Here is a 23211-nt window from a genome sequence, read left to right as displayed (position 1 = left end):
GCAGCCATGAAATTAAAAGATGCTTTCTCCTTGGAAGAAAAGCTATGGCAAACCTAGACAACATATCAAAAAGCAGAGATGTTACTTTGTTGACAAAGGTCCATCTAGTCAAAGCTATGGTTTTTACAGTAGTCATGTATGGATGTGAGTGTTGGATCATAAAGAAAGCCAAGCGCCGAAGAACTGATGCTTTTGAACTGTGGTGCTGGAGACTCTTGAGGGTCCCTTGAACTGCAAGATCACACCAGTCAATTCTAAAGGAAATCAGTCCTGAATATTCACTGGAAGGACTGATGCTGAAGCTGAAGTTCCAATACTATGGCCACCTGATGTGCAGAACTGACTCACTGGAAAAGACCCTGAGCTGGGAAAGACTGAAGGCAAGAGGAGAAGGGGATGGCAGAGGATGATGGCTGGATGGCATCACCAACTCGATGGATATGAGTTTGAGCAAGCTCCAGGAGTTGGTGATGGACAGGGAAGCCTGGTGTGCTGCAGTCCATGGGGTCACAAAGAGACGAACACGACTGAGCAACTGAAATGAACTCTCCAACATTGAGCTAGGACCCTAAAGAGCTAGCATGAATTGAAAGTGATCAGTGCCTTCACGTACTTGCAATCCCTCTTTACCTTTGATTGGCCCTGAAAATCTAAGCCTTGAACCTTGATTAAGGTAGTTCCAGACTGCTAGTGCTTAAATGTGCCAGTAGAAGGGAATTACAGTTCTCTCTAGAGGAAGAAAGCATCATTCAATGCCAAAAACTTTCAAAATAATTTCTAGCCCACAGTCAAAATGAACCAGGTATATAAAGGGGTAAGATATCTTGATCGAGAACCGGCAAAACTGAGAGACAATGATGATGAATAGGGATTTTATATACAGAGATTATCCTACATAGATTATTGAATAAGGAATCCTACTATGTCTCATAATATAAAAGTTGAGCTTGAATATTTCTTTGAAAAAAAGAGAAAATATATAGATTTTAAAAAGGAAAACACAAAATTCAGAAAAGAAGGTAAAAGATATAGAGAATATTATAAGGTATACCTATATCTATACTTAATTGGGTCACAAAGGTGATGAGAGAAAGAAAAAGGCAAAGGTAGTATTTGAAGAGATAATGGCTGAGAATATTCTCTAAACATAAACAATATCAATACACCTATTCAAGAGACCTAAAAACCTAAGGCAGGATTAAAACACATGCACACACACACACCCACATCACAGAAAAAACTATAGAAAACAAAAGATGAAGAAAACATTTTTCAATAACCTTAAAAATAAAGACTACCCTCAGAGAGAAGAGACAGAGTGCTAGCTGAATTCTTAATATCAATGGAAGCTAGAAAACAGTAGAATCATATATAATGGAAAGAAAACATCAACCTAGAATTCTCTACCCAGTGGATATTCCTCAACACTAAAGGGAATCTAAAGAAATTCTGAAACTAACAAAAATGGAGTTTGCACTTAGCAGATTGACACACACAAAAATGAATCCAAGTAAAACTTTAGAGATGCTGAAAGAATAAATAACAAAGAAAGGATTAGTGTGTAGGTAAATCTAAATGAATAACAACAATAATAATATAATTTGGAGTGATGTAAATACATGCAATTTACACATTTATATACACAAATATCCTATAAGTCAAGGGTTGCATTATATGGAATTGATGTGCTATATAGTGCTTATATTGTTCAGGAAGACAATAACGACATCAACATTAGGATTTGATGAATTAGGGAGGCATTTCTGGGGTATACACTCAGATAACAGCAAAGGGTTCTGAATTAATAGAAAAAAAATGAAATAACAAAATGTATTCAACTGATTCAAATAAATCAGGGAAGGTGAAGAAATATGTAATAGTTGGCATAAACAGAAAGCACATAAGAAGACCATAATGTCAATCAAAATATACTAAAATTAAATGTAAAAAAAATAAATGCTCTAATTAAAAAATGAAGATTCAGAGTCTAGAATAAAAAAACAACTATATTCCTTTAATGAGAGACACATGTAAAACCCAAGGATACAAAAAGTTTGAAATTTTAAAAAGGAAATAAATTCTAGAAAATTAAACCCAAAGTAGAAGGACAGGAAAAACAACAAATAGAAATTACTGAAATAGAAAATAAACACACAGTAAAAAGGAATTACAGAGCTAAAAGTCACTGATTAAAAGACTAATAAAATGGGTAAATATCTGGCAAGGCTGAGAAAGAAAAAGAAAAGGTGTAAATTACTAGCATTAAGAATGAAAAAGACCCTATAGAGATATTATGAACCACTTTATGATAAAATTATTTAAAGTTGAGATAAAATGCACTCATTCCTAGCAAAATACAATTCAAGGGTGAAAGATTAATAAACAAAACCCCAAATATTCCTATAAATATTTAAGGAATTGCATCAGACATGAAAACCCTTCTCATAAGAAAGTCTGGCCTGGATGGGTTTATAGGTAAGTTCTACCACTCATATACAGAAAACAAAAAACAGAGACAACTACTCAATTCATTTTATGAGACTAGCGTAATCTAGATATAAAAATCTGATATGGATAGTACAAGAAAATTATAGTATAATCTTCCCACAAATATAGATGTAAAAAGTCTAAACAAAATACAAGCAAACCAAATCTAACAATAAAAAGGATTATATGGATTATAAATCAACACCAAGTGTGGTTAATGAAAAAATCAATGAAATTCATTGCATTAGCAGAGTAAAGAAAACCATATGATCACTTCAATATACACAGAAGAAAAAGAATTTGATAAAATTCATCATCCATTTATGCCTAGCAAACCCTAAGATCAGAAATGAACAAAGATTTGCTATCATTATTCTGGATATTTTATCCACTGCAGTAAAGGCTAGAGAAAGAATCCTCTCCATACACAGATGATCAAGTATGCAGAAAATCCACACAGTTCTATCGATAAATTATTAGAAATGATGAAGCTTGATGAATAGAAGGAATATAATGTCAATATAAGGAAGGAGAGTAAGAGAGAGAGAAAGGGGGAGGGAAGGAGGGAGAGAGACTGATCTACATTTAAAAGCAAATACCTAAGAATCTAACAAAAGATGTATATAACTTCTATGAAGAAAAGTATAAAACTTTATTGAAAGACATCAAGGATCTAAATAAACGGGAAGACAGACACTATATTCATAAATTGGAAGACTCAATAATAAATCTGTCAATTATTCTCAAGCTGCTATAAAGATTTGACATAAAAATTTAAGGCAAAATCTCAAGTTTTTTAAGTGCGCGTATGTATAAATTGACAACTTGATTCTAAAATGGAAATGGAAAATGCAGAGACAAGTACAGCTCTTAAGAAATGTCTAAAGAAGAACAAAGTGGAAAGCCCTGCTCTACTAGTAACCAGGACTTATTGTAAAGCTAAGACATTGTACTCGCAGTGCAATGCCAGGCAAATAGGCCAAGAGACCAGAACAGAGCCTAGAACAATCGCACATATATAGATGCCTGATTTACGGCAAAAGTGGTACTACAGAGCAGTCTTTTCAGTAATTGTGCTGAGACTATTGACTATCCATATGGAAAAAAATGAAACTAGACTGTTACCTTACGGTCTACCCCAAATCAATTCCAGGTGGATAGGAAAACATAACAGAATATCTTCATAATCTCAGGGGAGTAAATAATTTCTTAAACAAGATACAAAAACACTGGCCATAAAATTTTAAAATGATAAATTAGACTATATTAAAATCACAAACTTCTGTTAATCAAAAGATATCATTACAAGAATGAAGAGATAGGTGACTGAATGGCAATTTAGGGAAGAATATTCAGGAAGATTACCAGTGGTCATGTATGGTTGTGAGAGCTGGACCATAAAGAAGGCAGAGCACCCAAGAATTGATGCCTTCGAACTGTGGTGCTGAAGAAGACTCCTGAGAGTCCCTTGGACAGCAAGGAGATCAAACTAGTCAATCTTAAGGTAAATCAAACTTGAATACTTATTGGAAGGACTGATGCTAAAGCTGAAGCTCCAGTATTTTGGTCACCAATATTTTGGATGCCAACAGCTGACTCATTGGAAAAGTCCCTGATGCTGGGAAAGATTGAGGGCAGAAGGAGAAGAGGCCGTCAGAGGATGAGGTGGCTGAATGGCATCACTGATGCAATGGACATGAACTTTGGTAAACTCTGGGAGATGGTGAGGGACAGGGAGGCCTGGTGTGTTGCAGTTCATGGGGTTGCAAAGAGTCACACGATTGGGCGACTGAACAACAATCAGGAAGAACTACAAGGAGATTCTACCACACACCAATTGGCTAAAATTGGGATGTATATAGAGAGTAACACGGAAACATACATTACTATATGTAAAATAGATAGCCAATGGGAATTTGCTGTTTGACTCAGGGAACTCAAACTAGGACTCGGTAACAACCTAGAGGGGTGGAATGGGGAGGTGGAGGGATGTTTAAGTGGGAGGGGACATAAGTAAACCTATGCCTGATTCATGTTGATGTTTGGTAGAAACCAACAAAACAGTATAAAGCAACTATCCTTCAATTAAAAATAAATTTAAAAATTCCAACAATGCCAAGTATTAGCAAAGGTGTGTAGCATAGGTAATAATTAATCGTGAGAATAAAAGGAAGGCATAAATTAGCAAATAAGGATTAAAAACAGTATTTTAAACATGGGGCAGTGCCAGGAAAACTAGGACTTGGATCACCTTAGGGAGGCATATACCACTGGTAAAGGGTCAGTTCACATATCTACTTTAGAAAATAGCCTGATGTTATCTAGGAAAACTGAAGTTATATCAATATAAACTCTGAAACCTATTAACTCTACTCCTAGGTCTACACCCTGTATGAATGTTTACTTAGGCACACTAGGACACAGGTACAAGATTGTTTACAACATTATTGTTCAACATAGGATACAGGTACAAGATTGTTTACAACATTATTGTTCAACATAGCCAAATCTGGAAACAACTCAAATACACATTAACATTTACATGAATAAATAAACATGTGAATGTTTGTTCACTAACACTATACAGCACTATAGCAACAAAGTAATAGAGATCAAACTAACCTGGATAAATCTCACAGACTCAAAAAGAATGTATACTGTATGATTCTATGTAAATAAAGATTTCAAAAGGTAGATAACACTGAATTACACTATTCAGGGATACCTCTTTAGATGGTATAGAAAGAAAAAACATGGAAGTTGAGGGCTGTTGAAGTGCTGGCAGTTTTAAAACTTCTTGACCTGGGTTGCAGCTACATGGTTCCTTACTTTACAATAATTCTTTATGCTTGTATAGTGCTGTGATGCATTTTTCTAAATGTAATACATTCAATTAAAAAAGGTTAAATCTATGTGTGATAGTGGTGTTTGTATACATTCATATACTAATTCTAATATCTAGGAATTCTACTTCTAAGAACTCATTTTCAGGAAATAAGGCAATCAGGGGGAGTGTGCAAGTAATTAAGTACAAGAATATGATTAATTATAACATTACTTCTAATACAGAAAAACAGAAAGCAGTGTAAATATCCAACTTTAGAGGAAATTTAAGTATAGCACGTGCATATATAGTTCAGACATCTTAATGTAGCCATTAAAATGTTATACCTAAAAAAGTATTTAATCGTATACTGTGCATGCATGCTCAGTCGTGTCTGACTCTTGGCGACCCCATGGACTGTGGCCCACCAGGCTCCTCCGTCCATGGGATTCTCCAGGCAAGAACACTGCAGTGGGTGCCATTCCCTTCTCCAGGGCATCTTCCTGACCCAGGGAGTGAACCCGCAGCTGCTGCATCTCCTGCACTGGCAGGAGGACTCTTTACCACTGGGAAGCCCCATTTACTCGTATAGCAAAATGCTTACAATTATTAAGTTAAAAGAACCAGGATACAAAATTGTATGTATAAATGATCTCGACTTAGTGTAACTGTGATCATGGATATACATAGAAGGAAATGTTTTTGAAATGCTCACTGTGATTACCTTTTGCAAATGGTATTATTTTTATCATTATAATTTTCCATAATCTAAATTTGTACAAAGGATATGTATTATATTACACTAAAAAAACTTATAAATTTTCATTTTAAATGAACTACTACTTTTAAAAAACAAAGTTAACTGAACTTTCTTATTTTATATATACAAAAATTTATTCAAAGTTATTTCATACACAAAAAAATTACCAGAGTAACAATTTCAAATGCATTTCTAAGATAGTAGGCGTCAGAATGCAGTTTGTTTCCTAAAGTATTCAAAGCTTAACATCTATTCTACACTGTAACATCTCGATCTAGGATTTGTTTTATACAGAAATTGGGACACCTTCATTTTTCCCCCCAAGAGATGTCAAAATCATATAGTAATTACAGTTAATAGTTTTTTTTTTTAAAACCATCCAAACTTTGCAATTATCTTTATAGGTAATTATATTTTGTTTTCAGATCCAGGAGTTTATTAACTCAGATCCTTCTTATGTTGTTCTCTATTATTGTGTGGAAAAGAGTTAACATAGAAGGCCTAACTATTCTCTCTCAAAAGGCTTGCAAGGCATACCTCCAAGGTCAGCTCTTGATTGGCATATGGGAACTTGGATGGGTTCCGCCCCTCCTAAATGAAAAGAGTGGCTCACTGTGTCTAAACTGCTTGTGCAAACAATATGATTTATCCTGAACACCTGCTTTCTTTCTGGGAGTCTGGAATTTGCTATGCGCCAGGCAGAGGGTGTTTACATAACAAGCCCCCGACAAAAACCCTGGGTGCTGAGTCTCTAATGAGCTTCCCTGGTGGACAACATCTCACATGTGCTGTCACAGCTGCTGGCTGGCAGAAGACCCTTGAAAGCTTGTGCCTCGCTGCCCCTGGACTACAATCCATGCACCTTGTCCTTTTGCCAATTGTGCCTTATACTCTTTAGCTAGTAATAAATCATAGCTGTGAATATGACTATATGCTGAGTCCTAGGAGTCCTCTTAGTGTTAGTAGCTCAGTCATGTCCAACTCTTTGCAACCTCACGAACAGTTACCAGGCTCCACTGTTCATGGAATTCTCCAGGCAAGAATACTGGAGTGGGTTACCACTTCCTTCTCCAGGAAAGAGTCCTCTTAGTAGGTCATCAAATTTGGGAGTGGTCTTGGGGATCCCTGACACATAGTCCTTAAAACTAAAACACAATTAAACATCTAATATAGTGGTAAGTCAACAGAAATGTTTAACACTGAGCACTTCCCTGGTGGCTCAGATGGTAAAGAGTCCGCCTGCAGTGCAGGAGATGTGGGTTTGATCCCTGGGTTGGGAAGATCCCTTGGAGAAGGAAATGGCACCCCACTCCAGTATTATTGTCTGGGAAATCCCATGGACAGAGAAGCCTGGTGGGTGACAGTCCAGTGGGTGGTAAAGAATCGGACATGACTGAGCAACTAACACACAGAGTTCCAAATGTTATGTGCAGCCTGGATGGGATGGGGGTTTGGGGGAGAATGGATACATGTATATGTATGGCTGAGTCTCTTTGCTGTCCACCTGAAACTATCACAACATTGTTTGCTAATTGGCTATACCTCAATACAAAATAAAAAGTTTATTTTTATCCCTGCCACAGTCCTGGCCCTGCCGAAATCACATCAATAAAAGCATATCACAGAAAAAAAAAGTTTTAAAAATAAAAAAATGAAGAAGCACTACATCATAAAAAAAGAGAGAGAGATGTTTAATTTTAAAAAGTTTATGACACAGATATTTTCTTCTTGTTCTAAGTAGCATTTACCAAAGACCTACACAGTTGCCTGGGCTTCCCTGGTGGCTCAGATGGTAAAGAATCTGCCTGCAGTACAGGAGACCCAGGTTTGATCCCTGGGTCGGGAAGATTCCCTGGAGAAGGAAATGGCAACCCACTCTAGTACTGTTGCGTGAAGAATCCCATGGACAGAAGAGACAAGAGGGTTACAGTCCAAGGGGTCGCAAAGAGTCGGACACGACTGGAGTGACTTAGCAAACACACACACACACACAGAGTCACCCAGTTAGGTCCTTTCATGTGTCTTATATTATTAAATTACCAGAAGTATCAAGTTGTTGATGTTTACTAGGACCAAACTATTTCCCAACCATTTCCTATTACCCAGCACTTAAAGAGGCATTCAATAAATATGTGCTCAATGAATGAAGAGTAATTTCTATCATTACACATAAAACCAAAAAATCAAAATAGATAAAACTAGCTATAAAAATATGTACAAATTTTCATATAAATTAAAATGTTACATCCAGATTTTTCTTGCCTGATATGAAACAAGTATGTTTTCTCTTAAGTGGCAAATTTGCTGGTAAGTAGTAATCAGTTCTACTCTATCGGTATAAATGACTTCCACAAACATTCCCTTCTCTGAGCATAAATAACAGACTAAAAATAAAATTTTAACAATAAAATTAAATAAAAGGACTTTTAGGCTACCTCCTTTGTGAGCTTCAAAAATACAAACTGTTAATATTATTTTAAAAGATACAAACTATTGTCTCCATGTCAGATGTGTTTTAAATCCGTTTTTAATTACTATAATTCTCCCTGTGGTATATGTAATCATTCTATAATAAGGTAATTAAAATTTCTTGGCCAGCCAATTTAGGATTTACAGCTTAACTCAAGTATCAGATGCTACTAAACATAAGCCCTGATGTGTGACTTAGAAATAAACATTTAATTTTTTTGGGGAAAGGGACAATATTTATTTACTCATTTTTTAACTTTTTATTTTATATTGGGGCATAACCGATTAACAATGTTGTGATAGTTTCAGGTGAACAGCGAAGGGACTCAGCCACACATATACATTTAATTTTGAGGTGGGGGGGTGACATGACACAGCCCTGTCTTCAAAACTGAACCTATGTTTTAAAACGTTTATTTTGCGGAAAACAATTGCAAACTGCTACAGGCAAGTTTTAACTTAACTGTAGTCTGGAACCCATGGATATAGTGTAAACACATGCAGATTTCTAACAAACTACTGTGTGTGTTGGGGATAATGACAACATGGTCTCTGAATAGTATTACCCTTACTTTAAAAGTCAATCATCTCTTGACCTCTCGCTTCAGGACCCACATTTGTTGACACTGAATATCTAGGGGGTACATCTAAACCTGGTACATCCTGGTTTAACAAGTTCTACTCAGGATTTTCCAATGCCAAAGTTTGAAATCTACTGCTCTAATCTTTTCCAGCAGTAAAATTCTGGTTTTGTCTCTGTATTTGAGTATGCTTCAGTCTTATAAATAAATCATTTATATCAACTAGTTCTAAGGATCTGCTAACTTGATAAGCAACAAGATTGAGCCATGTAATGTTGTGACTTCAGTTTAGGGGAAAAAAGGAGAGAGCTGGTTATAGATAGTCTATGGCAAAGAAAGATATGGATACCATACCTAGAAAGGCACCAGTAACCCAAATATATTTGCTTGGTCTAGCCTTTTCTCCATCAAAATTATCAGAGCTATTTCCAAGTAGCCAACAAATAGCAAAGTCAAGTGACCTGATTTCATTTGTTTTCTCTTTGTCTACTCTGTATCAGTGTCATGTCAAAAAACTGGAAAAGATCTAGATAACCCATAACCTGAGCAAAGAGACCTGAATACTAAGGGTCATCAGATCTATTGCCAGAAAAATTCTAGTGTAGCCCTGTCTATAACACATAGTAGCTATGTGAGCAATCTCTTATCTAGCCAGTAGGTGGAGGCACGCACAAACTTATGCTTTGCTCTTTGATCCACAGGACTTTAAATCTTATAGTAATGAATGGTTTGGGTTTGTTCATTTGTTTTAAACTGAGGGGATCAAAGGGAATGCAAAAAACAGGGCAAAGATGACTGTTGAGGTGAATTTATAAAAAAAGAATGATACAAAAGAACAATTTTATATTTCTATTTTGTTTCTAGCCCTTCTGAGAAATAACTAAGTTATTTTAACTGTGAATTTATAATTTACTTCCAGATCCCTAGGGCTAATAGAACAATTCTAAATTGAGAAATAGATCCTTTAAAAATTCATGTTCAATCAAGGAAAGCAACATTAACTGAATATGACATGATACTAAGGAGTTGTTGAGTCTGCTAGATATGAGAATAGTGTTTTATACATACACAGAGACACACAAATAGAGTCCTAATCTATAAATACAAACAGAGTATTTATAGGTGAAATGATATTTAGAAATTGCCAAGAAAAAAAAGACAACAGTAAAGGATAGACAGAATAAGAATGGCAAAATATTGATAACTACTGAAGCTCAGTGACAGGCACACAGAGGTTCCTTATATTATTTCCTTTCTATTTGAAAACTTCCAAAATAAAAGGTTAAAAACTAGGAAGCTATATTCTAGTTATTTGGCTTAACAGTGAGATTATGTGGCTGGTAACTATGTAACTTCAATGAGGTCTTGTTCTTAATACATAGCCATCTAATCACAACTGAATCATACAAAATATAGCTATATAAAACCCCATATAATTCAACATTGTGAAACTAAAACTAACCTGTTAAATCCACTGGAAACAATACTTTATCATTGTAGAGCAAGTCACCATCTTATAAGGTGAATGAACACTGATCTCTCATCTAGTTTTCATAATCTTATGAAGATTTTAAAGTTAAAAGACTTGGTCAAAGTCACAGAATTAGTAAAAATGATGGAGGTGGGATACTAACCCAAGTTTTATGACACCAAGGGCCATCTTCTCTGTACTATACTGTCGCTTAGACCCCTTTGAAACAGATAGCAAATGTGAAATATAGGTGAATTTTACAATTTTGCTTTCTGTGCTTGCTACTTTATATCAATAAGCTCAGATATGCAGATGACACCACCCTTATGGCAGAAAGTGAAGAGGAACTAAAGAGCCTGTTGATGAAAGTGAAAGAGGAGAGTGAAAAAGTTGCTTAAAGCTCAACATTCAGAAAACGAAGATCATGGCAAAAGGTGCATTCACTTCATGGCAAATAGATGGGGAAACAGTGGAAACAGTGTCAGACTATTTTTTGGGGCTCCAACATCACTGCAGATGGTGATTGCAGCCATGAAATTAAAAGACGCTTACTCCTTGGAAGGAAAGTTATGTCCAACCTAGATAGCATATTCAAAAGCAGAGACATTACTTTGCCAATAAAGGTCCGTCTAGACAAGGCTATGGTTTTTCCAGTGGTTATGTATGGATGTGAGAGTTGGACTGTGAAGAAAGCTGAGTGCTGAAAAATTGGTGCTTTTGAACTGTGGTGTTGGAGAAGACCCTTGAGAGTTCCTTGGACTGCAAGGAGATCCAACCAGTCCATCCTAAAGGAGACCAGTCCTGGGTGTTCATTGGAAGGACTGATGCTAAAGCTGAAACTCCAGTACTTTGGCCACCTCATGCAAAGAGTTGACTCATTGGAAAAGACTCTGATGCTGGGAGGGATTGGGGGCAGGAGGAGAAGGGGACGACAGAGGATGAGATGGCTGGATGGCATCACTGACTCGATGGACATGAGTTTGAGTAAACTCCGGGAGACAGTGATGGACAGGGAGGCCTGGCGTGCTGCGATTCATGGGGTCACAAAGAGTCGTACACGACTGAGCGACTGAACTGAACTGAAGCCATAGCTACATTTGCCATGATTGGGTCTGTCTGAAAACAAGCCTGTGGTCTGCTGATTTTCCTTTTGTGTCTCCACTCAGAAGAACCCATCTCAAAGACCAACCACTAGCCTGGGCTGAAAAACCTGCCTAACTTCAAAGAGACAATTAGGGAATGCAAAGCTTGTGATCTGTGAGAGCAAAACTGCTTTGGAAAGGACGGGGAGAGCTACCTTATTTCATCCAGACAATATATTCACGGCAAAGCCTTATCTAGTTTAGAATTAGACATCAGTAGTAAGATGGCTGTCACAGTGATGTCTATCAACACTTTAACTTTATTTGAAAAATGAAGTCTGATTTGTTCTTCTGAGAGAAAGTGAGCCTGATTTGGCTGATGAGTTTGACGATGATGGCTAGCTCTGCCATTTCGGTCACAGAGCAGACATTTTCCATACATTGAATGAGCTAAAGGTATAGTGCCAGGGTTTTGAAGAGAACGCATTTTTTAAAAACATGCAAATGACTAAGAATTGCATCCTCACAATAAAAGTTTTTAATCAACTGAAAGCTATGTCTGGAAGCACTTAGTTTTCAAATATCTTTTAGCAGGTTTGCCAACAAAAACTTTGCAGGCTGTGTCACTATGATTGAATTTCTAGGCTCTTTCCCACTCAGGCGATCCCATTCCAGAAGCATGCCAGTGTCTTGCTTATTAGGAACACTCTAGGAAGAATGGGCAATATACTGATATAACACACTGGGGCTGGGGCTTGGTTCTGCACACCACACACTTCTACTTAATGTACCCAAAGCTTCCATCCAGGGCCTTTAAAGCTGTTGCAACAACTAACTAAACTGCTGACATCTTTTTCACATAAGCAGTTATCCCTAAATTCACAGTGATCTTGCACTTATATACGTGAATGAATGAGTTTATATTAATTGGTCTTAAATTTCACCTTCTTTGTTTTAGCTGCTTTGCTATGACCTTGTAAAATAGTTTAAAATTTGGTCTAGATATTCACTTGATTAGCTAGCCCCTGGAGAGGGCAGCTTCTGACAAAGCTTCCAGTGATCACCACCTCCAGGTCTTCACAACCTGGTGTAATCCTCTCCTGTTGTGTGTGGACTGGATCTAGTGAGTTATTTCTAACCAATAGACTATGGCAGAAGTGATGGTGTGTAATTTCAGAGAGCAGGTTACAAAACTGACTTCTGTCTGCTTCCTACTTTTGTGGTCTTGCTTGCTGACTGACCCTGATGAAGCCAGCTGCTGTGGAACCACTCTAGGGAGAAACCCAGTGATAAGGAACCTAGGGAGGCCTTGGGCCAACAGCTCATGAGAAACTCAGGCCCTCAGTCTGATAGCATGCTTCCAACAACCATGTGAGTGAGCTTGGAAGCAGATCCATCCCCAAGAGCCTTAAAATGACTTTGGCCCTGGAAAATCCCTGGATTACCACCTTGTGAGAGACCCTAATCAAAGTCACTGATTAAAATTTTGAATAGTATGCCACCCCATAAGGCTTGATACAGTCTCTTTGGACATAATCATCCAACCATCTATGAAACCACCCAATTGTACTACCCTTAGGCCACATTTCTCCATCTTACTGACAAAATTTTTGTGAGAATCATGTTGAATGGCTTCCTCAAATCAAGACTTACTGTTATCTACAGAATATTCCTTGCCAATATGGTGATTGCATTAAAAGAGGAAGTCTGTTAGTACCTGTTTTTAGTTGCTTAGAGAGGCTTGCTCAGGGCTTCCCTCATGGCTCAGCTGGTAAAGAATCTGCTTGCAATGCATCAGACCTGGGTTCAAACCCTGGGTCAGGAAGATTCCCTGGAGAAGGAAATGGCAACCCAGTCCAGTACTCTAATGCCCGGAGAATCCCATGGACAGAGGAGCCTGGCGGGTTACAGTCCATGAGGATGCAAAGAGCTGGACATGACTAAGCAACTTAACCACCATGGAGAGGCTTGCAACATGGAGGCCTCTACTCTCAACTCAATCCTTTTCACTAAGACTCCTGTAGTCAGAATAGTATCTTTTGGGACCTCCTATTCTTCTAAACTCCATCTCCTCCGTTTTCCACTTCTCTAAAGTATGCTAAAAATGTGAGGTAACCAAACATGCCCTTAGCCACTGTGAACATTACAGTGAGAGGTTCCTTTTATTCTTATTACTTCAGGTCGTTCTGAACAGATGTGTTCACAACTATTTTGAAATTTTAAAAGTGTCAGCATTATCTAAGATGAACATCGCCTAAAGCTAATGCTTAAGAAAATAAAATGCACACTCACAATTCAAAAACCATGTAAAGCATTCCATCTGAGCTATATGTCTCCAATAATTCTACAATGTGGGGATGTTTCAGCATATGACAGATACTGGCTTCCCGCTTTAGATCTGAAAAACAAACACAGAACATCTTGTTAGGCAGAATTCAAAAGACAATTCGAGTGAATGATGAATGAATGGATGGGATCTATGGTAACATGAAGACTTCTCTAACTATAGAGATGGAATCCCCCATTCAGACAAAGCTTAACTTTTTGCCCTTTGACATCTTTGACAATATAACTTTTTAATATTTTTGCCAGCTTAAATCAATATACAAGTCAGCTATTATTAAGAACTATAAATAACACAACTAAATACTTAACCCAAACTCTTGTAAACAGGTTTCAAAGTGTATAACTCTTTCTTGATCAGCTAATAAACAACTCAATTTGCTGTCTTGAATTTTACTTTTCTGAGGTTTCCTTAAATTGCCTAAGGATATGATGTTTATTCCTTAGCCTAAAATCTAGCATTTATAGACACACATCAGGGAAGTTACGTGAATAGAAGGCAAAAAGACAAAACAAAACAGTAAAGTAAACAGAAAAGGCACTACTCTCAACATCAAAGTTAGAAGTTACTTTACATCACCTATAAAATGTGTTGGATAATTCAAGACACTATCTTCACAGTGTTATTTTGAAAAACAAATTCAGATAATGTAGGAAAGAATGCTATGTAAGTTACATAATACTATTTGAAAAATAAAAGTGTTAATATCCTCATCGTCGTGATCATCACCATCACACAGAAATAGTTTGGGCGTAAGTGTCACTAGTCATGTCTACATGGAACAAGATAATTAAAGCCTTCCTGTGTTAACAGTGCTGGAGTTTCACCTGCTTGGAGATGAATAAAATCCAATGTGACATTTTTATATTTGGAAGTAGAAGGGAGATAGGTAAAAGAACCAAGGGTAAGGATATACTGCACAAAGCAGAGAGATAACATTATCTCCTCTCTGGTTTGCTAACTCAACTTAGTCTTAGCAACAAGAGCAATGGCCACATAAGGAACCATAGAGGATTCACAGAAGGTATAAATAAGGAAAAGAAGTCAGTAAAGAATACAAAAGAGAAGCCACCAAAAAAGGAAGAATCAACAATACAATATTAAGAAAGTCAAGAATAAATGGGGGAATTAAGGCATAAGTAGTAAGAGAAGGGAGCTTCCCTGGTGCCTCCTGCCAAGGCTGCAGATGTGGGTTCGATCCCTAGGTTGGGAAGATCCCCTGGAGAAGGAAATGGCAACCTACTTCAACATTCTTGCCTGAGAAATCCCATGGACAGAGGAGCCTGGCAGACTACAGTCCATGGGGTTGCAAAGAGTCAGACACGAATTATTGACTAAACAAGAGCAAAACTTAAGAGAAGGCTGAGAAAAGGCTGTAAGAAAGATTCAACCAGGAAAAGGCCATAAATGTTCTGAGTAAGATCAAATTCCGTGGAGAGGTCAGATTCAAACTCAGGATGCAGACAATGATGATATAACAAATTTAGACTGATCACCTCTCTCACTGGTCTAAGTACTCAATATGATTACTGTCATTTAATGTCCCAACAAGCCTATGAGATAAGTATTTTACAGATGAGGAAACTGAGACTTTGAAACCTGTTCAGGATCACACAGCAATTACAAGGGGTTGGTTTTGAGCCCTGGCCTAACTCCAAAGTCAGTCCTTCCACGATGCCAGGCTGGGTTTAGACATGATCCTGGTAGTAGGAAAGGAATAGCAGGGTCAAAGAAAGTTTGATTTTTTTGGTCTGTTTTTGTTGTTTTAAAGAGAACACTGTGTTTCTGTCAGTGATGAAAATCCCTTAGGATCTGGAGTCAGAAAACTTGGTGCCAGTCCAGCCTCTGTCATTACTATTGCTGGCTGACTGCTAACCTCTACAAATGCTTTCCTTATGGCAAATGAAGTGGGGACGGTGACATGATGCAGGACCTGCATGGTCTACAACTTCAGAGGGCAGTGGCAAGATTCTAATGAGAAAACAGATGGGAACGGACTGTGTGGAGTGCAGCAGTGTGGGGCTGAAGGGGTTAAGGTGGTTCGGTGTTCATTGTGGAGAAAGAGATGAGATACACGTGAAACATGGCCTCTATCTCCAGGAGAGGACAGGTGTGAGTAAGGTGTGGCTTCTGCGCTGGGAGTCATAACTACGAGGAAGACTTTTGACAAGTGCACTAGAGGACCAGGCTGAAGCCAGACAATATAAATCAGATGCCTGTAGACTTTTTTCTCTCCCTTTAAGATTATTCTGCCTTCTGATTCTACAAAAAGCTTAGGAGTTCTAGTACTGGTTTAATGTTTATCTCCAGCTTCTCATTTTATTAGAAGTGACCCTTTTCATACCTTCTGCTTTCACCTTAGTTTCTCTTTCCACTTCTTTCTATTCCGATCAAAGTCTGATTCTATTCAATGCTCTGACATCAGAGTCAAGAAGTAAATGGAGATTTAGTGTTTGCCACAACAAAAATGGTTTTTTTCTCCTGTTTTCCATTTACTTTAAATGTTGCCCCTTTCATGTAACTGCAATGTGTTTCAACCTCCGTATTCAGCATTTGACATGTGCCACACTTGTTATACTGAAAGATCATAGAAGAAACGGATGCTCTAAAGACCTCTCCATTTGACACACACGTCTCCTTGGTATATGGCTGAAAATGCTTATGGTCTAGTCTCTTCTAATCCACCCTCAAAAATAAAGGCAGGTTTGCTGGGGACCCTGCCTTCAAAGATTAAAACACTTTAAATGTCACTGGACCTGTCAGTAAAGCATCTGCCTGCAATGTGGGAGACCTGGGTTCAGTTTCTGGGTTGGGAAGTTCCCCTGGAGAAGGAAATGGAAACCCACTCCAATATTCTTGCCTGGAGAATCCCATGGACAGAGGAGCCTGGCAGGCTACAGTTCATGGGACCGCAAGAGTCGGACATGACTTAGCGCTTATCTTCTGACATTTCAGGGACTAAAATCCAAACAATGATTGAGCAGAACAAAACTAACAACATAAAAACATATTGAAATTATAAGGGCAATGATGTAAAATATGGCTTATATCTAGGATAACTAGGCACCATTTTCCATAATTCAAGTATCAATTAAATGGGTGTATTAAATAGCCTGAAAGGAAAAATCACAGTTTACAAAACACAAATGCACCATCTATGCATTCAAGCTATAGATTCCAAGAAGCTCAAAATATGTGTTTAGATGTGAGTGTGAATTAAAGACTAACTGCTATTAATTCCTTGCTGATATAGCAAACTAAAAAAGAGTATTTTCCTACAAATCAGCTCAGGAAGTAGAGTAGGAAGGAATTTGAAAGTAGGTGATAATAATATGATTTGAAATTGTAATTATCTGACTGCTCAGAGATACTAGCTTAGAACATTCCTTTGAGTGACCTGACCCAGGGTTACCATGGTGTTTTGAAGATCTACTTTATCTTTCGTGACTGGAAACTCCTCCACTCTGCCTTGTATTTTTTCATTTTGCAGGGAAATTTTTAAAGATTTAAGGAAGAATCTACTTCTATGTTTAGTGTCCCTATATTTAATTATGTGCCTATATTTTATCAATTTATTTTCTTTTAAAAGGGGCCACTAGTAATATGGAAAGTGATATCTGATATTCTGACCAAAACTGGAGAAACACACTTAAACTGAATCAACCCACAATATGGCGTAAGAAGTTCAGGCTATCCAATAACAGTAGAACAACTATGTCCTCCTGGGTCTACTTTTCAGTCTGCCCCTCAAATAAGGGAGAGTTATTTAGGAAACCTGTTTCAGGTGGTTTGTTTTAAGAAGTATGAAAAGTATGCAGCATTCATTTTTATAATACTATTAATTGTTGTTGGAAAAGGAGAATTTTTCATACTACCTTTTAAAAGTCAGATGCTGCTTTCAGAGCCCCATGACTCTGCAGCAAGCTAATTTGACCATGGGTCAAAAATAAGTTGGGTATTTACCAATGTGACTGAAGAAAGGAATGCTGACATTCTTAGCACTGGAATGGCGATCTCATTCTCAATGTCTGAGCTTTAAAGGTCAAATTTAAGAGTTAGCTCTCAGAATCGTTCAGTAAGGTTTTAGTTTAGCATCATCCAAAAGAAATACAATGCAAACTTCATACACAATTAAGATTTTTTCAGTGGCCACTTTAAAAAGAAGGTGAAATTTAACATAGTCTATGATGCTTTTGAACTGTGGTGTTGGAGAAGACTCTTGAGAGTTCCTTGGACTGCAAGGAGATCCAACCAGTCCATTCTGAAGGAGATCAGCCCTGGGATTTCTTTGGAAAGAATGATGCTAAAGCTGAAACTCCAGTATTTTGGCCCCTCATGCGAAGAGTTGAGTCATTGGAAAAGACTTTGATGTTGGGAGGGATTGGGGGCAGGAGGAGAAGGGGACGATAGAGGATGAGATGGCTGGATGGCATCACTGACTCGATGGACTTGAATCTGAGTGAACTCCGGGAGTTGGTGATGGACAGGGAGGCCTGGCGTGCTGCGATTCATAGGGTCGCAAAGAGTCGGACACGACTGAGCGACTGACCTGAAATGAACTGACGCAATCCAATATATCCAAAGTATTACTGTTGCAACATATAGTCACATTAAAAAGTATTAATGAAATATGTTACATTCTCTTTGTGTACTAAGTCTTTAAGAGCCAGTGTGTTTTATTCTTATAGGACATTGCAATTAGGAGCAGTCACATTTCAAGTACTCAATAGCCGCATGTGGCTAGTGGCTAACAAACTGGAATGGTGCAGCTCTGAATAGATTGACTTAATTCTTATCCTCTCTCAACTGTGAGTTCATCTGCATATCTTACACAGCCATTTGTAAAGTCATTCAGTCATTCCAAAAAGAATCTAAACTCAAGCACATAAAAAAAATTGAAGTATAGTTAATTTATGTTATGTTAGAGTCATACAGCAAAGCGATACAGTTATACATATATGTATGTGTGTACATATATATATATTTCTTTTTCAGATTCTTTTCTATTATAAGCTATTACAACATACTGAATATAGTTCCCTGTGCTATACAGTTGGTCCCTGTTATGTATTTTATATATAGTAGTGTGTATCTGCTAATCCCAAGCACCTAATTTATCTCATCCCCCTGCACCCTGTTATTCCCTTTAGTAACCATAAATTTTTCTTCTATGTCTGTAAGTCTATTTTCAAACAGATGTTTTTAAAAAGCACTTCCACAGAAGGAAACGGCAGCTTTTAGTAACCCAAATCCATCACTTACTGACTAAATCCGGAATTTCTTCACTATTGTTAATCAAACCCTTTACTGGTTTCAGTTCAGTTCAGTTGCTCAGTCATGTCTGACTCTTTGCAACCCCATGGATTGCAGCATGCCAGGCTTCCCTGTCCATCACCAACTCCTGGAGTTTGCTCAAACTCATGTCCATCAAGTCAGCGATGCCATCCAACCATCTCATCCTCTGTCATCCCCTTCACTTTCTGCCTTCAATCTTTACTTGTTTAGTAGCTTGTAATTATTTTATCTTGTCGAATCTACGAAACACTCAAAGAGTAGTCAACATCTGCTGAATAGCAGCCCTGTGGACACTTCAAAATTTACTGAATGATCTTAGACCGTCCAGTGCGGTATCTGGGATTTTTAAGTGTTCCTCCATAATTCCTCATTTAATAGTTATAATAACCCTGTGAGGTAAATATGTCTAGTTTCACTTTACAGAGGAAAAAACTGTGCAGTGAGATACTTAGGTTGTTGAGATCACAGAAGTAGCAATGGCTCCTGGGGCTACATAGTTTTTATATGTTCCCTCAAGATCCAATCATATACCGGTTGTAACACTGATATGGTTGATCAACTATCAAGACTGCTACAGATCCAGCTTTATTTCAGCTGCAGTCACCAGTGATGATCAGAAATTAGACACTGATTTTTAACTGACAAATACATAAGTATTCTCACTTGTTTCCAAAGAATTTCCAGGTTGTGTTAGAAATTCAATAGTTAAAATTCAGAGCTGACCCAGGCTCCAACTGCACATAAAGAATGCTCTAATCTAGCCATAAAATAATTGGGACAAGGATTAATGTGTTCGTTTGAATCAATATTAATAACAAAATAACTAAATGAAAGTCATTATTGACTCAACATTTTTTCCTTGGCGAGCTGAAATTAATGATCATGTGGTATTTTAAGAAAGGGATCCAAGCAGAATCTTGGAAAGATTATAGCAGCCAAGTTAAATGCTGCTGCTGAGCTCCACCTTTATCTAATAACCAGTTTGAAGACTAAAGATCCCAGCTGCCTTTGGCAATAATATAGGTCAGGCTGGCTTTAATGAGGCCATCTTCCTATAAATCAAGAAAATTGACCTTCTCAACTAGAGGATGACCAGAGGCCTAGACAGGCTCCCACACCAATCTGAGTTAAGGGGAAACTCATTATTTCTTTGATCTTCTACACATTTTACTAGCACATTTTTATTATCTTTTTTCACATACAATGAGAAATGCAAGCAGCTTATAATTTCTTTGAATTCTTGCCCATTTAATACAATCTTACAGCCTAATATTTCACCTGTTAGGTGCATGAAGAAAAGCGGCAGCATATCATTAATTGAGAATGTTTGACTAGTGCAAAATTTGTTCTTAAATAGGCAAATGCATTAGTTAGAAATCAATATCAACTACACTGTTGTTTAGTCGCTAAGTTGTGTCTGAGTCTTTGAAACCCCATGCACTGTAGCCTGCCAGGCTCCTCTGTCCATGGGATTTCCCAGGCAAGAATACTGGAGTGGGTTGTCATTTCCTTCTCCAAGGGATCTTCCTGACCCAAAGATCAAACCTGTGCCTCTTGCATTGGCAGGAGGATACTTTACCACTGAGCCACCATGGAAGCCCCTTAACTATGTTAAGCATTTACAAATTAATGATTTTAGCAATATATTTCCCAAAGAATTTTGAGTTCTGAAAGTGTAATAAATATCTTAAAGCATCCTGGCCAGCTGAATACCAAATTTAAACTAAATTCAACACTATATTTGAGGTATTATCAACAACTATCAGCAGTAAATTATAATAAAGCCAATTACTGTAAGAACTGCTTGTCTCCTTTTGCATTCTTCATTAGGATGAGTTTGGTAAGTATCATTTATTTCTAGGGACTTGCATTTAAAACAACTCCAGGTCATTCTTAATCAGTATTGAAGAACTATAATTCATTTAGCTTGTTAATTAGATATTAAAAAAGATACAGGTCATCAGTTCAATGATCTTTATAATATTTATCTTCTGAGGTGTTAAAATGTTCTGAAAGAAGAGCATGTGCTTAAAAACTACCTATATATAGAGCCAATGTTAGGTTCAAATGTAACTCTGAGTCATCTATTTAAGGAGTTACTCAACCATGAATTTGCTGAGGATCTGTTCTGAACTAATAAAAATAGAAAGATGTTAGTTACATGGATAAAGGAAAAAAGCAGAGGTGACTGAAATCCAAACAACATAAAGTTTCAGCATTAGAGTTTTTCTCAAATATATGAATGACCATTATTACAAATATTTTACACATGATAAAAGTAGAAATATAATGTTTTAACATCTTTAGAAGGTACAATTCCTCTGCTGCTTTTTATTTGGGGAAAATGTAAACCAAAAAAGCTTTTAAAAAAGGGAAAAAGATTCGGGCATTTTACCATTATAAAACCCAGACACTGGGGACTTCCCTGGCAGTCCAGTGGTTAAAAAGTTCTCCTTCCAATGCATGGGGTACAGGTTTGGTGCCTGATTGAGGAGCTAAGATACCACATGCCTCAGGGCCAAAAAACCGAAACATAAAACAGAAGCAATACTCTAACAAACTCAATAAAGACTTGAGAAAAAAAAAACAAAAACCAGACATCTATTTCAAAATGGTACTCCTTTATGAAAGAAAATTGGAGAAATATCAGTTTATGCTTCAATTACTTTTCAATATTAAAGTATTGAAAAATATGTTAGGAGCTAAAGAACTTTGTGGGATGACAGAGTGTACTATATTTAAACTCATCATATATACATATTAGAACTCTTTGGACTGTACACTTAAATGGATTCATTTTATTCTGCATAAAGTTTTATTCAATAAAGTTTGAAAAAGAAAAGTGTATTGCAATAAGACAGGAATTCAACTAATAAGTATCAAGTCAAAAAATGTTCACATACCTTGTATTTTACATTTTCCTAATTATGCCATCTATATAGTTTTCCCCCATTATCTGAAAGTAGAGTGTTTCTATGACACCTCCTATAAGCCAAAATGGCATAAAAAGATGACGAAGTTACTTTTTTTCATAAAAGCAAAACCTATTTCCAGATTTTTTTTTTCAGTTAGTGAAAACTGGTACTAATGTAGGTCTTTTATAAAAGCAAAGTGCTATGAAGTAAATTTTTTTTAAGTGGGAGATACGTGTATTTATGTTCTATTTTTGTTTACTTCCAGCTGAGTTCAACAGGGATATGTGGTAGATGTTGCCTCATGACCCATTCCTGCTACACCTCTTTCTTCCACCATGGGGCAAGCCCAGGAAATACTGGAGTAGGAGCAAAATTCTCCCCAGGAAACAATTGGCAGTGTATAATATACAAATAAAAGAATGACTGAGGCTGAAATTCTCCATGGCATAGTGAAATAACTATCATAATTTTTAAAAATAACATGAGTTTCCTGTATCCACCAGTTGGATACTTCTGTCAACAAATCTCATGATAGGGAAAAAGAAAAAGTATTAGTGAAAAAATAAGTAACAATGAATGGCACTTATTTTGAAAATGATCATGAAAAACAACTAGCTAATTATTTTGATAAACAGCAGCTTGAAATAGGAGATTATGCATAACCCTGCAGACTCACAGCCACAACTGCCAAAATTAAATCTTTGTTTTGTTGGTGTACTGCCCAAATCCAGACTTAGATAGATAGTTGCAAATGGCTAAGAGGTATGTGTAACTTAAATAGTTCACCTTTTATCTTTATTTTAAAAAACGAATGAAACAGCTTCAAAGAACAGTAGTAGAATCAAGGACAGCAGCTAAATGTGGCAGAGAGGAGAGGATATTTTTTGTACAGAGTGGAACTCTGGACTAGGGAAACAGGGAATTCTGAAAAGGCCATATTTCTCCTTGTTTTAATAAAATTTTAAGTAAACAGTATACTGCTT

The 23211-nt window shown here is 37.1% G+C and overlaps 1 protein-coding gene across 8 annotated transcripts in view; it reads right to left on the bottom strand.

The window, feature by feature from the left end:
* The window catches only part of CASK (calcium/calmodulin dependent serine protein kinase), a 392189-nt gene that overhangs the window by 229184 nt on the left and 139794 nt on the right, over positions 1–23211 (bottom strand). For all 8 annotated transcript variants that reach the window (XR_005725457.1, XM_040266154.1, XM_040266155.1 and 5 more), the window contains exon 3: positions 13967–14072. Coding sequence is in view for 7 of the 8 variants with exons in the window: in XM_040266154.1 (XP_040122088.1) it covers positions 13967–14072 (106 nt within the window). In the remaining variant the exon portion in view is untranslated. The remainder of the gene's footprint in view (positions 1–13966; positions 14073–23211) is intronic.

This window comes from Oryx dammah, unplaced genomic scaffold, assembly GCF_014754425.2.
Source record: "Oryx dammah isolate SB20612 unplaced genomic scaffold, SCBI_Odam_1.1 HiC_scaffold_23, whole genome shotgun sequence".
Lineage (NCBI taxonomy): Eukaryota > Metazoa > Chordata > Mammalia > Artiodactyla > Bovidae > Oryx > Oryx dammah.
This window is presented reverse-complemented; position numbering and strand designations above follow the sequence as displayed.